The sequence below is a fragment of the Symphalangus syndactylus genome, chromosome 3, assembly GCF_028878055.3.
Source record: "Symphalangus syndactylus isolate Jambi chromosome 3, NHGRI_mSymSyn1-v2.1_pri, whole genome shotgun sequence".
NCBI lineage: Eukaryota > Metazoa > Chordata > Mammalia > Primates > Hylobatidae > Symphalangus > Symphalangus syndactylus.
This window is the reverse complement of record NC_072425.2, coordinates 108,455,535-108,471,056: the sequence shown is the minus strand read 5'-3', so window position 1 is coordinate 108,471,056 and position 15,522 is coordinate 108,455,535. Positions and strand designations below refer to the sequence as shown.

The 15,522-nt window shown below is 37.3% G+C and overlaps 1 protein-coding gene across 8 annotated transcripts in view; it reads right to left on the bottom strand.

Annotated features, from left to right (window-relative positions):
• Window positions 1-15,522, bottom strand: part of PEX1 (peroxisomal biogenesis factor 1) — a 42,369-nt gene that overhangs the window by 9,445 nt on the left and 17,402 nt on the right. For 7 of the 8 annotated variants that reach the window (XR_008656699.2, XM_055272699.2, XM_055272704.2 and 4 more), the window contains 9 exons: window positions 13,975-14,057; window positions 11,347-11,479; window positions 10,601-10,697; window positions 9,067-9,237; window positions 7,379-7,533; window positions 6,234-6,423; window positions 5,853-6,019; window positions 3,737-3,871; window positions 804-868 (listed from right to left, as the gene is read on the bottom strand). Coding sequence is in view for 7 of the 8 variants with exons in the window: in XM_055272699.2 (XP_055128674.1) it covers window positions 804-868; window positions 3,737-3,871; window positions 5,853-6,019; window positions 6,234-6,423; window positions 7,379-7,533; window positions 9,067-9,237; window positions 10,601-10,697; window positions 11,347-11,479; window positions 13,975-14,057 (1,196 nt within the window). In the remaining variant the exon portion in view is untranslated. The remainder of the gene's footprint in view (window positions 1-803; window positions 869-3,736; window positions 3,872-5,852; window positions 6,020-6,233; window positions 6,424-7,378; window positions 7,534-9,066; window positions 9,238-10,600; window positions 10,698-11,346; window positions 11,480-13,974; window positions 14,058-15,522) is intronic. The other variant, XM_055272701.2, reaches the window with a different exon arrangement.

Here is a 15,522-nt window from a genome sequence, read left to right as displayed (position 1 = left end):
TCTTTTCTAAACATTTAAGGCTGTAAATTTTCCTTGAAATCAGTTTTGCAACATCTAACAATTTTAATGGATAGTATTTTCATTATCATTTGCTCCCAAATATTTTCCACTGTAACTTCTCTTTAACCCAGGAATTACGTGGAAGAGGTTTATTTTGTTTATTCTTTTTCCTGGTAAACTCGGTGGTGAATACATGAAGTATTCATTTTATTATTCTTCCTTAAGCTGCATAAGTATTTTATGTATATTCTCTTAACTGTATACTTTATAATAAAATTTTTGGAAGAATAAAACAGTAACTTTTAAAACTCCCCATAATGCTATCACATTTGAATAATTATTTTCATCCTTAAATACCATCTTCTGTATTCATATACAGTTTTTTAATATATGCAAAATAGTTACACTCACTGAAATTAAATTGGCCAGGTGGAATCTTGATTTATAAGAGATAAATTAGAAACTGGGGGAAAAAAGAATTTAGAACTTACAAAATTTAGAGATAAATTAGGGGCAATTATTTGCTTCATATAAGAATCTACTCTGAGGTTTCTTTGAATAACCACTTCGATTCCACTTTGAGGAGTATTTCTATTGTAAATACAAAACCAAATAATTTCCAAAATTTAATATCTAAAATGTTTTGTATTATTTGATGAAAGAGAATCCACGTCCTCTAGCTTATTAATAATTCACATAAACCACAGGTTTCAAATATCAGTTCTTCAAAAAACAAGACCAAAACACTGATTTATAAATAATAACAGAGTCAGTTACTTTAAAAACGTTCATAGGATACCAACCTAATAAAAATATCCCGAACAGCTTGTTCACTTGCTCCAATATATTTGCTGAGTAACTCTGGCCCCTATTGGGTAAAATAAAATTATTGAGATAAAATTATTTAAAAAGAAAATATAAATTTGGTTTCTGACTAAGTCTAAATGAATCATGGAAATCTTTAATATGATTAAATGGATGTCTTTTATACATTTTTTAAATTAATGTGTGCTAGAATAAATATCATACCACAAGTTCTATGCTTGATGCTTCTGCCCAGAACATTTTCCCCTGGATATTCTCATGGCTTGTCGCTTCATTTTATTTAGATCTCTGCCCAAATACCACCTCTTCAGAAACCCTTTCCTGACAAGTCCATCTATGACTCACTCCAGTTACTCTAAGCCTCCTGCTTTTCTTCCTACATAGGACTTACCACCACCATCTGACAGGGAATTATACACTGAATGTCTATCTGCTTATTGTTGCTCTCCACTAGTAGAATGTAAACTCCAAAAAGGTAGTTTTGTTCACTGCTGAATCCCTTGTGCCAGAAACAGTGTCTGCCACATAAGTATGAGATAATCGTTTTTCCAAGTGAATAAGTGAATGGTGTAAGAAGGGACAAAGTCCCATCTATCTCAAATTTAAAAAAATGTGCAGAGATATGACTTTAATCACCATCTTCAATTACTGAAACAATTTATTTGCATAGGAGTTAAAGAATATATCATTTTTAGAACATGTGGGAAAAGGCCAAAAAAAAAAGAGAGAGAATATATGATCTTCCCTAAAAGCCAACTGAAAAACCTTTCGAAATAAACTTCCCTGCATATAGCAAAATCAATAATGAGAATAGTCTTTCCTTAAATTGGGATCTTAAAAAAAAAACTGAATAGGTCCTAAAGTCATCTCTAGTGAAAAATCACTATCTCCAAAAGACCAACTACTGATCAGGATATGTGACCAAAATAAGGAATTTCTAATATTCAACCACATAGATATCTATTAACATAATATTTAATTACATTTCCTCAATACAGTCACAGAACTATAGGACTAGAGGAGGGAACAAGAAATAGCTAAGGCAAGGCTGGGCACGGTGGTTCTCGCCTGTAATCCCAGCACTTTGGGAGGCCGAAGCTGGTGGATCACAAGGTCAGGAGGTCAAGGCCAGCCTGGCCAACATGGTAAAATCTTGTCTCTACTAAAAATACAAAAATTCACTGGGTGCGGTGGCAGGTGCCTGTAATCCCAGCTACTCGGGAGGCTGAGGCAGGAATCGCTTGAACCCAGGAGGTGGAGGTTGCAGTGAGCCGAGATCATGCCACTCCACTCTAGCCTGGTAACACAACAAGACTCAGTCTCAGAAAAAAAAATAAATAAAAAATAACTAAGGCAAAATAATAGGAACAAGGCAACAGCCTGGCACTTTTAGTTTCTCCATCATTGCCGGTTCACAAAAAAACATGATAAAAGAGTAATTTACAACTGGGTAAAACCCAGTTATACATTACTAAACTGAGCTGGGCGTGGTGGCTCACGCCTGTAATCCCAGAACTTTGGGAGGCCAAGATGGGCAGATCACTCGAGGTCAGGACTTCAAGACCAGCCTGGCCAACATGGTGAAACCCCATCTCTACTAAAAACACAAAAATTAGCCTGTAATTCCAGCTACTCGGGAGGCTAAGGCAGGAGAATAGCTTGAACCCAGGAGGCAGAGGTTGCAGTAAGCCAAGATTGCATCACTACACTCCAGCCTGGCCAATAGAGTGAGACTCCATCTCAAAAAAATAAAAATAAATATAGAAACAAATAAATAAATTACTAAACTGATATATAAATCAAGTTTGAATAAGGCTAGAATAATACACGATTCCTTTGTCTTGGAATCTAACTGCCCTTTGTTAAACTAATATTGCTGATGTGCTGAAATTATACAGCTAAGATACTGGATCTGCGACCACAATGACACACCAGTGGTGGACTGTGAAGCACTACCCAAAATGATCTGCTAGCATGCCCCTTAATTACCACACTCACCTTATACCTGAAAAAAACTTAGACCTAGTCTCACTTTGACACAAGCAATGGTGAGATACAGTCAAAAGTAACAGAACCATAAAAACCCCAGCTTCCTGCCTCAGTATGGTCTCCAGCCTCTAGTTGTCTACTCCCTTTAAGAATGGTTTGCCTTAAGCAAGAAGATAATAAGCCCTACAAGAGAGAGGTGGCTCATTACTCAATTTCACACAACTTTTAATAGATGGATCGCTGCTCCTACTAGCTTTCCAAATGTGAGACTAGCCCACAATCAAGAAACATAATGGTGTTGGTAAAGATGTGGAGAATCAGGAACCCCCCACATTGCTAGTGGGAATGGTGCAGTTGGTGTGAAAGACAGTTTGGTGGTTCTTTGAAAAGTTAGAGAATTACCCTAAGACCCAACAATTCTACTCCTCAGTTTATACCCAAGAGAAATGAAAACATATCCATGGAGAAATTTGTACATGAATATTTACAGCAACATTATTCATAATAGTCAAAAGGTAGAAACAATTCAAATGTTCACCAGTGATAAGTGGATAAACAAAGTATGGTAACATTATTCAGTCATGCAAAGGAATGAAGTACTGATACATGCTACCACCTGGATGAACCATGAAAACATTACATAAGTGAAAGAAGCCAGACACAAAAAGGTCACATATTGCATGATTTCTTTTATATGAAATATACAGAAAAGGCAAATCCACAGAGACAAAAAGCAGATTAATGGTTGCCAGGGGATGAGCAGAAGGAGGAGTGGAATGAAAAAGTTTTGAAATTAGAGGGAGGTGGTGGTTGCATAACATTGTGAATGCACTAAATGCCAGTGAATTTACACTTTAAAATGGGTAACTGCATTTATGTAAATTGTACCTCAATAAAAAAAGAAGATAAGTGGGCAACATACCTTGACACTTATAAAATTCATTCTACTCTCTCGTGCAATTACCCCAGCTAGTAAGGTTTTTCCTGTTCCAGGCGGACCATACAACAGTATTCCTGTTCTTTGTCGTATGGGCAAGTTTGCAAATAATTCTGGATACTGAGAAACAAAAAAAAAAAATATGAAAAAGAGCTCAAGTCTAAACAGAAATGACTAAGTAGCAGCTAAAGATCAATGTATAGAAAAAAATATTCAGATGGTAATCACGACCACTTTTCTTTAGTAACAGCAAGTACAACAGTAGAAAATACAGTTTCTACTAAAAACTATAAATGAACTCAAAGGAACGACTACAAATTTTTTCCAACTAAGAACACATTCTAAGGCCGGGCGCGGTGGCTCACGCTTGTAATCCCAGCACTTTGGGAGGCTGAGGTGGGCAGATCACGAGGTCAGGAGATCGAGACCACGGTGAAACCCCTTCTCTACTAAAAATACAAAAAATTAGCCGGGCGTGGTGGCGGGCGCCTGTAGTCCCAGCTACTCGGAGAGGCTGAGGCAGGAGAATGGCGGGAACCCGGGAGGCGGAGCTTGCAGTGAGCCGAGATCGCGCCACTGCACTCCAGCCTGGGCGACAGAGCAAGACTCCGTCTCAAAAAAAAAAAAAAAAAAAAAAAAAAACACATTCTATATAAAATGCATATAACTGCATCAGAACTTCAATTTTTCCTGTTTTATTAAAAGTACTACATTTAAAAAGTACAAACCAATCTTTTAACAAGTACAGTGCCTTTCATGGATATGCTTCATGGGGCAAGTTATAAGAGCTGTGTACATTTAAATCTATTCAATCAAAGATAGTAAAATATCCCAAGAGTCTCCAGGCTGAACAAATAATCAACTGCTTCTCAAATTAGCTTTTAAGGCACCACTGCTCGAGAACAAGAGAAATTTTGAACAGGTGAGCCAAACTTGAGGCTACTGTCTGCAATATCTTGGTCTCCTTTATTAGGTATGCCTATTTAGTTCCCTCTATTGAGAATATTCCCACTCACCTCTACCTCTGCTCCAATCAGAAAGAAGCCCAAAGTCAGCAGTTACGCATATAGTCTCCATGTACTGTATCTGGATGTACTGAATCTCCACGTACTAATGCTCGATGCCCCATCCCAGCAACGGGGTCATGATCCTGCTAGCTAGTACTTCCGTACCCATGTTCTCTCACACTGGTTTTAATAGTCCTGGGCTGCAATCAACATGTCCCAGGCCCCAGTGGCCACTGTTCCCAGGAGTTGCCATGCAGCAGGGTCCTTACCCATTTTTTTTTCTCACTCCTTTGCATGGGTCCCTGATCTCATGCAATGATCTTTGCCTCTCAGATCTCTGATTAAAACACACTACCTCCTAGACTCTACCATCTGATCTTCTGAAGAACAATCTACATTTGTCTCCTTTATCCTGCTCTCTGCCTTGTCTATGCCTGCCAACTCTGCTTTTCAAGGACTGACATCCTGGGTCTGGAAATCTAGCTTCACCCATCAGTCCTGTGAACCTTGATAACTCTTCTACCTCCTAGTTTATTCTTATCCATTTCTGCTCAAATCCCAGCAGACAGTCCATCTTGCTTTACTACAATTTGAATGATTAACGCAAACAGAATTATACATCAAAATGTATTTACTGTAACTATCACCTCAGCTTTCTATTATAAGCTTCTTATGGTCAACGACTGCATCATACACATTAAAATCTGTCAGCCTGGGCAACATAGCAAGACTCCGTCTCTACAAAAATTAAAGAGTTAGCCGGGCATGGTGGTTCATGCCTGTAGTTCTAGCTACTGGGGAGGCTGAGGCAGGAGGATTGCTTGAGCCCAGGAGTTTGAGGTTGCAGTGAGCTGTGCGTGTACTCCAGCCTAGATGACAGAGTGAGGTCTCAACTCTGATAAAAAATTAATTAATAAAATAAAAATTTGTTAAAGTACCTAAAATAGCGTTAGATATTTATTTGGTAACTCGGTAAACACTTGTTGACTCACATGGAGATTGGGCAAGCTAACACATAAAGCCAAAGCCAATAATACAGTGGTTCTTCTGGGAGTAAGTATTCACTTTTTCTTTTCTTTTTTTTTTAAACATACCTTGGCAGGTAACTGGATAGTATCCATGAGTATCTGCCTAACTTCATGTAATCCACCAATCTTGTCCCAACCCAGGTCTCTAGGTTTATGCAGGTTGACACTTCGCAAAGACGCAGGAATAAATCCGTGGAGAGCCTTTTGGAAGTCCAACGTTGTTAAAACTAATTCTGTTTAAAAATAAACAAAACTTCTTTTACTAGTTATATTTCACTATATGAATTTTTAAAATATGCCATCATCTTAGCTGGAAACATTGATTTTCTACTCAAATAACTGCTTATTCAAATACTACAAATGGAATATATTTAATTCTTGTCTTGCTACAATTACATTTCTCCACAATAGAAGATTCCAAGTTCAGGTTTTAATAGTAAAACATACTTTCTCTGGTGGATATACTCTGACGAGAGAGTCGAGAATGTATGGCTCGATCCACAAGTACTGTAAAATCTCTAGCCACAAACCCTCCAGTTTCTTTAGCGACATGCTGCAGGTCAAGGTCGGTGAACTTGCTTATATCACAGTCCAGTTTATTTTTTATTACATTACACAGAATTTCACATCTTTGTTCCTAAAGAAAAAGCACAAAATTCAAATTTCCAATTGTATTCAACTGTGTATTTTAGAATGTATATTTGGAGAAAATCAGGTTGACAAATCTATAGTGACAGAAAGCAAATTGGTAGTTGTCTGGGGATGGAGCAGGGGAGGAATGGGTAGTAAAAGGGCTAGGAGACTTCTGGAGTGATGAAAATGTTTGTTTCCTTAATTGTGGTGATGGTTTCATGGCATCTACATATGTTAAAACTGATCAAATTGTACACTTATGTGAGTTTGTTGTACTTAAATTATATCTCAATAAAGTTGTGAAAAAATCACATTAATAAATGATTGTCATTTCTTTCTCCAATAAGAAGCATTTTTAGTAATATATGGTTCCTTTAAGAATTTTTCTTTTGGTTCCTATAAGACTTATTTCTAAAAACATATTCAATGGCCAATATCTCAAATACCATCCTATTATCCTTAATAATAGATATAATACCTTTATTCTTCAATAGCAGTTAACTAGCACAGGGTCTGAATATTTAGGGTAGATGCTAAGTGAAAATTTTAAAGAATTTAAAATATGTTTGCTAGTCCTGGAACATATTTCTTTCAGCTCACTGCCACTAAAACCCTCATGAGTTCCCAAAGGGGACTAAGTGCCATTATGTGATGGTGGCAAAAAAAAAGTTTAATTAATGAAGTGTTTAAAAGCCATCTATCTATTTCTCTCTGTTCTTTCTCATTCAAAGAAATACCATTTTCAAAAAAGTCATTTTTTTGGAAAGTGCATACTAACATTTCAGGTGGCTATAAATTATAATTTATGCCTCTAGCACAATATGCACCAAATGTTGACTTACATATCCTTAAAATCATTAATAGAACCATAAGTTTAAAGCCACAAATTACTAATAAAATTGAAAAATAATTTCTATAAAAGGGACATAATTCAATAATCCTTACAAGTAGTATATTACCTGATTAGGAGGCTGAATGTGTTGGACGCACTGAAATATGTGAACTCCTTGAGCAGAAACAAGTAAAGGATGTAGAGATTGTTGAGACTGACTTGTGGCAATCAGTGCAACCAAACTTCCCATGGAGATAAACTCTTTTATCATATCATTCAAAGCTGGAATTAAGCAATATAGTGTAAAAGCTTAGGAAAAATAAACATGAAATTTAAAAATTATACATTCATTAAAAATAAAAAAAATGATACTCTAAGGTTGACCTTTAAGGTGGAGTATGTATGGTATCACTCTTTCATGTCTTTAAAAAATGAATCCATCTAGTTATTCCCTGATTTATCTATCGAGGACCTAATAAATCTAATGGAGGCAAAAGAGGTACTGCAAACTCAGACCATATACTCAGAGCAATGTCTACTGAGGTTCCCTACTTGTGGATCTTATGAAATAAATGAAGCAATGATAAAAATTTGTCTCTGAAATAAATATGCTAGAAGGGTGATAAATTTCCATACTGTTTGTTAAACAGAATACAGCTCATATTCCTATAACTTCCAGAACAATCTCTTCCTATCCCAGGTCTTGTAAGGTTTCATATGAGAAGGTCAGAACTGAAATAGGCATTAATAATGTACATCTGAGTCCTGTCCTGACCTAGAAATTTGCAGCACTCCCTTAAACACTGGACTAATAGATCTAGTATAAGAACAGTAACAGATCGAGTGTAAGATTAGTAACACCAGTCCTATAGATGCTATAGATTTCAAAATTTGAGATTAACACACTAGGTAATAATAATCCAAGCCACTCTTAGTTGCATTTTATATCTATTTCAGCTTTTAAGAACCTTGAAGCAAGTCAATGCTGCCAAACCCTCCAACCTCACCTCCCTAGCACTCCTCTCCTTGCACTCTAAGCTCCAGTCAACAGGGTATTCCCCAACATACCATTACTTCCTGTACCTCTGTGCTTTTGCCTGTAGATCACACTTCCTTTGCTTCTTTATTAGCATGATATTGGTTCATGCTAATTTCTACTCTTCCATAAAAACTCAGCTCAGTTGTCAAGTCCTCCAAAAAGCTTTCCCTGATAACTCCTTATCCCACCTCACCCCCAGTTTAGGGTTATATGCTCCTACACTACTCTGTGTATACTTCTTGCATAGTGTATGCTGTCACCTCCTTGTTGGTCACCCTGGTTAAATTAATCTCTCTGAATTTCCATTTATTGACCTGTAAGGCCCAGGGAATATTTTCATGTAGAATACAAAGCAATCAAAGAAAGCCAAGAAAGGGATGGCTACTCATACACAGTAGCCATCATTATTAGTATCATTCTGTACTAATACTGTTCACCCTCCTTTTTCTCCTAGAATTTGAGAATACAGACTGTGCACAAGCATTTGACAAATATTTGTCAAATGAACGAAAGAGTAAATCTGTAAATTAAACAATAAGTAAGGGAGAATGAAAAACCCTAAAGGACTAACCATGAAGTTGCAGAATTTTCACACTGTTTTTACTCTACCAATTTTGCTAATACAGTCTATAGGACAACTGTAGAATGCTATTAGGGGCCTCAAACACAACACTTAACACATATATTATTCTCCGAAGAGAGTAGATTTATCGTTAAGACTAAAAATGCTGACTGACAAAAGAACAAGACCTTAAGCCAGTGGTGGATGCATTTACCATGAGCAAGCCGCTGGCTCTGCACTGCGTCAGGACTGTGCTCATGTTCTGGGACAGCAGGCAGTCCAGCAATGAGGTCAAGGTCATCCAGCAGAACAACAGATGGCTGCATCCACACCGCCTCTGAGAAAGCCACCTCTAGGGTTTTTTGTATGTTTTCAAGCCTTTTTCCTTAATATAGAAGATATGAAATGGTTTCAATATCATTTCAGTGCTGGGAAAGTTCAGGTTGTCCTTTTGAAAGCACTAGAAAACCTCAATATTGATTTAACTATAAAAATTGATCTATATTTTATTAATATACCCATCACAAAAACTTGTTCATCATTAACATGGTTCAATTAATACAGTCTCAAAGGGTGCAGTAAAGTATCAAATTTTATAAAACTCAGAAAAGGAGGCCAGGTGCAGTGGCTTATGCTGGTAATCCCAGCACTTTGGGAGGCCAAGGCGGGCAGATCACTTTGAGCTCAGGAGTTTGAGACCAGCCTGGCCAACATGGTGAAACCCCGTCTCTACTAAAAATACAAAAATTAGCCACGTGTGGTGGCATGCACCTGTAGTACCAATTACTCGGGAGGCTGAGAGACAAGAATTGCTTGAACCTGGGAGGTGGAGGCTATAGTGAGCCGAGATCGCACCACTGCACTCCAGCCTGGGCGACAGAGCAAGACTCTGTCTCAAAAAAAGAAAAAAAGAAAAAAAGAAAAGGAATATGCTACTATAATTCCTGTATGCATGTATTCATTTATACCCAGTTTCACCCCATTGAGAATTTTAGATGACTTACAACAAAATTAAAAAAGTAGGATGTGGGAAAACATAAGTGAGAGTAAGGGATCAAGATTCATGTAAAATCAAATGCAAATGCATCTGCCTAGAGATCCTGGAGTTGCTATATTCGAATCACAAATTTGGCTTCAAACTTCCTGGTGAGTTACAAAGTTTAAATTTACAAAGAACAGGAAACACACAAGTTCATGATTAGTTGGAACTATATGATAGCGGTACCCAAGGGGGAAAAATTAACTGTTCAAAGTAAAATCTTCCCAATATTTTTTTAATTGAATAGATAATAATGTAAATGTTATGGACTTTAAAAGTACAAAAGTGTTATATGGTAAACTGTAATTCTCCTCATTGCTGTCCACAGCCTCCTACTTTCTCTCCCCTGAAGCAACCACTCTCCCAGTTTCCCATAGCAATTCAGAGATCATTTATACCAATTAGAGTATATTCTAAGTACTAATTTTTCAGAGTGGTATCAGTGAGCACTTCCAGGAATGTAGTCTCAAAAAGTTCTGGCTAGAAGAAAAAATAGGTCTCCATCAAATATGGAGAGTTTTAGAAATTTTATCAAAAACATTAGAAAGCCAAAGACTTAAAATTTCTAAGAAATTTTAATGACTAAATGATAAACAGAAAAGTTAAAGACTAGATGATATGTGTATTTATTAGATTGACAGCATTATGTATAACATTCCTGTCTTTCTAATGAAAAAGGGATTTATGTAGAGTGTTACCATACTCATACCTCGTAAAGCTTTACAGTCAACTCTCTCCACATGGGCATCCAGTTTGTCAAATGCTTCTTTACAGATTGCTTTGGCTAAAGTTGATTTTCCACTTCCCTAGAAAATAATTGCTTTATAGGAATTCCCAATATATTCAGTCACAGAAATAGTTTCTGTCATTGTGGCAACCACCAAGATTCAGCCTCAATTTTATACAACCTCTTCCAAAAAAACAAAAGAAGAGGAGAGAATACTTCCCAATTCATTTTATGAGGCTGGATTTACACGGATAGCAAAACCAGACAAAGACAATACAAAAACAGAAAACTGCAAACTAATCACTTTCAAACTTAAATGGACAAAAGCTCAACAGAACATTAGCAGATAAAACTCAGCAATGTAGAAAGAATGATACACCACAACTACGTGGTATTTATCACAGGTATGCAAGGCTGGTTCAACATTTGTAAGTTACTCAACCCTATCAAAACCTTATAGCCTAAAAAAGAAAAACCATATAATTGTATCAACTGACACAGAAAAAGGGCATGGAGAACATCAGTCTTATTCGTCATCACTCCCCCAACACCTAAAAGCAGACACACAGAAATATTAGTGAAAAAATGAATGCTTTCCATATGTCGTATAAACCCTATATAATAGATGGTCAAAACCCACCCTATATAATAGATGGTCAAAACCCAAAGAAAGATAAATGAAAAGTTATTAAATGTTACAGAAAAATAAACACACCTTAACCACCTACCTTTCCTCCTGTGAGTAAAAGAGCTCCATTCCTAAGTCCTGCAACAAGAGACATCAGCTGCCGAGACAAAGGGCGTCCCAGGAGGCTATGAGTGATGTGCTCCAAGGAGGATACGCCTAAGGAATTCACTCCTCTGTAAAAGATATAGTTACATGATAAAAGACTGAAGCAGGATAAAATTTAGTTACAAAAAAATGCTGAATTTTGCCTTCCCAGTGTAGTTAGTTAATTTAATTTTTTATCTTTTTTTTTTTTTTTTTGAGAAAGGGGCTTGCTGTGTCATCCAGGCTGGAGTGCAGTGGCGTGAACCCAGCTCCCTGCAGCCTCAAACTCCCTGGCAAAGGTGATCCGCCTGCCTCAGCCTCCCGAGTAGCTGGGACTTCAGGAGTGTAACACCACACCCAGCTGATTGGTTTTTTTGTGTGTGCATTTGTTGTAGAGACGGGGTTTTGCCATGTTGCCCAGGCTAGTCTCCAACTCCTGGGCTCAAGTGATCCATCTGCCTCCGCCTCACAAAGTGCTGGGATTATAGACATAAGCCACCATGCTCAGACTAGTTAATAAATTTTAAAAGACTAAAATCTTAGAAATTGTCCTCTACTTGAGAGAAAAGTATACTGATTAATGTCGAATCCGAATCCAAGCTTTTTTTTTTTTTGAGATGGAGTCTTGCTCTGTCACCCAGGCTGGAGTGCAGTGGCATGATTTTGGCTCACTGCAACCTCTGCCTCCCAAGTTCAAGCAATTCTCCTGCCTCAGCCTCCTGAATAGCTGGGATTACAGGTGCCCACCACCACACCTGGCTAATTTCTGTATTTTTAGTAGAGATAAGGTTTCACCATGTTGGTCAGGCTGGTCTCAAACTCCTGACCTCAAGTGATCCACCCGCCTTGGCCTCCCAAAGTGCTGGGATTACAGGTGTGAGCCGCCGCGCCCAGCCTCCAAGCTTTATTTTTTTTTGAGACGGAGTCTTGCTCTGTCGCCCAGGCTGGAGTGCAGTGGCACAATCTCGGCTCACTGCAAGCTCTGCCTCCCGGGTTCACGCCATTCTCCTGCCTCAGCCTCCCGCGTAGCTGGGACTACAGGTGCTCGCCACCACGCCCGGCTAATTTCTTGTATTTTTAGTAGAGATGGGGTTTCACCGTGTTAGCCAGGATGGTCTCGATCTCCTGACCTTGTGATCCGCCCACCTTGGCCTCCCAAAGTGCTGGGATTACAGGCTTGAGCCACCGCGCCCCGCCTCCTCCAAGCTTTTAAAATTAGTTTTATTACTTTTAAAATATGCAGTTACTAAAAGTTTTACCCTAATAGAACTCCTTAAGGAATCTTAACACACACAAAAAAAATCTCTAACCCCCAAATGATTTAGTTTAGTAATCAACATAATCATAAATGGGTACTTTTGAAGTACTGAGGATAACTAAAAACTTATTTCCTCTTAAACATTACCTATGAAATCCAGTATCAATCTGTAGATTACATTTTACAAACATGAACTTTAAACTACTTCTTGACTGTGATGCCTGCCACTTTATATGATCACATGAGAGTCTGAAGAGATTTTAGTTTATGCTGGGTGCAGTGGTTCACGTCTGTAATCCCAGCACTTTGGGAGGCTGAGGCAGGCAGATCACTTGAGACCAGCCTGGCAAACATGGTGAAACTCCATCTCTACTAAAAATACAAAAAATTAGGCAGGTGTTGTGGCACATGCTTGTAATCCCAGCTACTTAGGAGGCTGATGCGGAAGGATCGCTTGAACCCGGGAGGCGGAGGTTGCAATGAGCTGAGATTGCAACACTGCACTCCAGCCTGGGTGACAAAGTGAGAGTCCATCTCAAAAAAAAAAAAAAAAAGATTTTATCTTATATTAATAAACACTGTGCTATAAACATTTTGACTTTATGGTTTAATCCTTTTACTAAAACATTTACAGATTGTACCACTCTAGGAAATCAAATCACTACTACTATATCTACCAAAGCTTCTGTGAGGACTTCTAAGAGGTAATGTTTATAAGAGATTCTCGTATTATATAAGAAATATGGAAATTAAGAGTTTAAAAAATATTTTTTATATTTTATCTAGCCCTACTTAATCAAGAGGAATTTTTTAAATATTTGTTTTAAAAGTTGAGAAAAACACAAATAATCCAAATTATTACAGTAATACAAGACAGTGAAGGAATAACTTAATTTGAAATATTTTTAAACATTCAACTAATGTTTTTGGCTTTAACTTTTAAAATGTATTTATTTGTTCTAAGAATTATTGTTTTATTCAAGCATATATGATCCAGGTGATATCTAGTTGCTTTCTTCTCATCGATCAATTCTCAAAGTAAAATTTCTAATAAGCTTCAGACTTCTTGTTATCAAAGAAGACAAGGTTATCCCCTACCACCAGGGATGGATAAAAACATAAAAATAAAGAAAGAAAAAAAAGACGACAAGGTAAATTATAAGCTAGGCGTGAAGATAGAGACAATCCTTGAAAAAATATCTACTAATGCATTAGTGAGATCACTTATTGACATTAACATCTACTTTAATATTTACATTGAAAACTCTGCCAGATATAATGTTAAAACATGTCTCTAAACATGCTAGTTTGACCATAACTTCTTACCCCAAAGAGCTCAGCTTTAAAAAAGGAAGAATAAAGTCAATTTCCTCACTGTTTTCTTCTTTTACCATAGGATCTAGAAGGACCTACAGTTGCAAGGAAAAATCAGTTTTACATTTCAAAGTATGTCTTTTGCACGTTTTTCTCGGGTCCCAGAAAACTAAATTGCTGATTCTGTTATACCAGAGAGAATAGATAAATTATGCATGTAAGATCATTATTTAAACACCCTTGACAATAACAATGTACCCATCCAGGGAACATAAATATTTATGGTCAATAAGCAGAAAAAATGTTATTGCCTTAATACATTTTACAGATATATTTTTATTTATAATTTTGATGTGTGTCACAATTATCCTTTTCACAATTCTTACATTTGTATCTTCTCCAAATGGTATTCCTTCAATAATATTTCAAAAATAAAGAAACAATGTCTAGTTCCAAAACACTGAAATTCTAAATGACTAGAATATCTTCAATTTTATAATGACAAGAATGAACGTCCTAATCAAAAAATAATATTGTAAAAAGACCACTGGGCGTGGTGGCTCACACTTATAATCCCAGCAGTTTGGGAGGCTGAGGAGGGCAGATCACTTGGGGTCAGGAGTTCAAGACCAGCCTGGCCAACATGGTGAAACCTCGTCTCTACTAAAAATACAAAAAATAGCAGGGCGTGGTGGCATGCGCCTGTAATTCTAGCTACTAGGGAAGCTGAGGCAGGAGAATCATTGAATCCGGGAGGTGGAGGTTGCAGTGAGCCGGGATTGTGCCACTGCACTCCAGCCCGGGTGACAGAGTGAGACTCCGTCTAAAAAAAAAAAGTCCACTCTTAAAATACTTCTAGAAGAGCTGGGCGCAGTGGCTCACATTTGTAATCCCACCACTTTGGATGGGCAAGGCAGAACAATTGCTTGAACCCAGGAGTTCAAGACAATTCTGGGCAACATGGTGAAACCCTATCTCTACAAAACATACAAAAATTAGCCAGGCATTATGGCATTCACTTGTGGTCCCAGCTACTCGGGAGGCTGAGGTGGGAGAATCACCTGAGCCCAGGAGGTCGAGGCTGCAGTGAGCCATGATCATGCCACTGCACTCCAGCCTGGGCAACAAAGCAAGACACTGTCTTAAAACAAACAAACAAACAAACAAAAAAAACCTTATGGAAGCAAAGAAAAGTGATCTGATAATATTTCTGAAGAGTTGCGAATTTAAGAACTGTCAAAATAAGATGGGTTGTGCGGTAAAATTGCATGTAAAAATAGGAATTTAAAAAATCAAACCCTTAAAAATACGTTGTCATTTGTTTCAATCCTAGAAGAATTTTAAATCATGATCCATTTACCAGTTAACACGATCAACTCTATTCTTGGAACTTAACTGTGCTAAGGCATTCATTTTTAAATTTAAGATAAGTCAATAACTTGTACAGATAATTTAAAGAGATTACAGAATAAAATATTTTAAATCAAGTTATTCCTTACTCTTACCAGGTTTTTAATACACTTCACAATGCAAGGTGTTACAAGGAAATTCATACTTTAT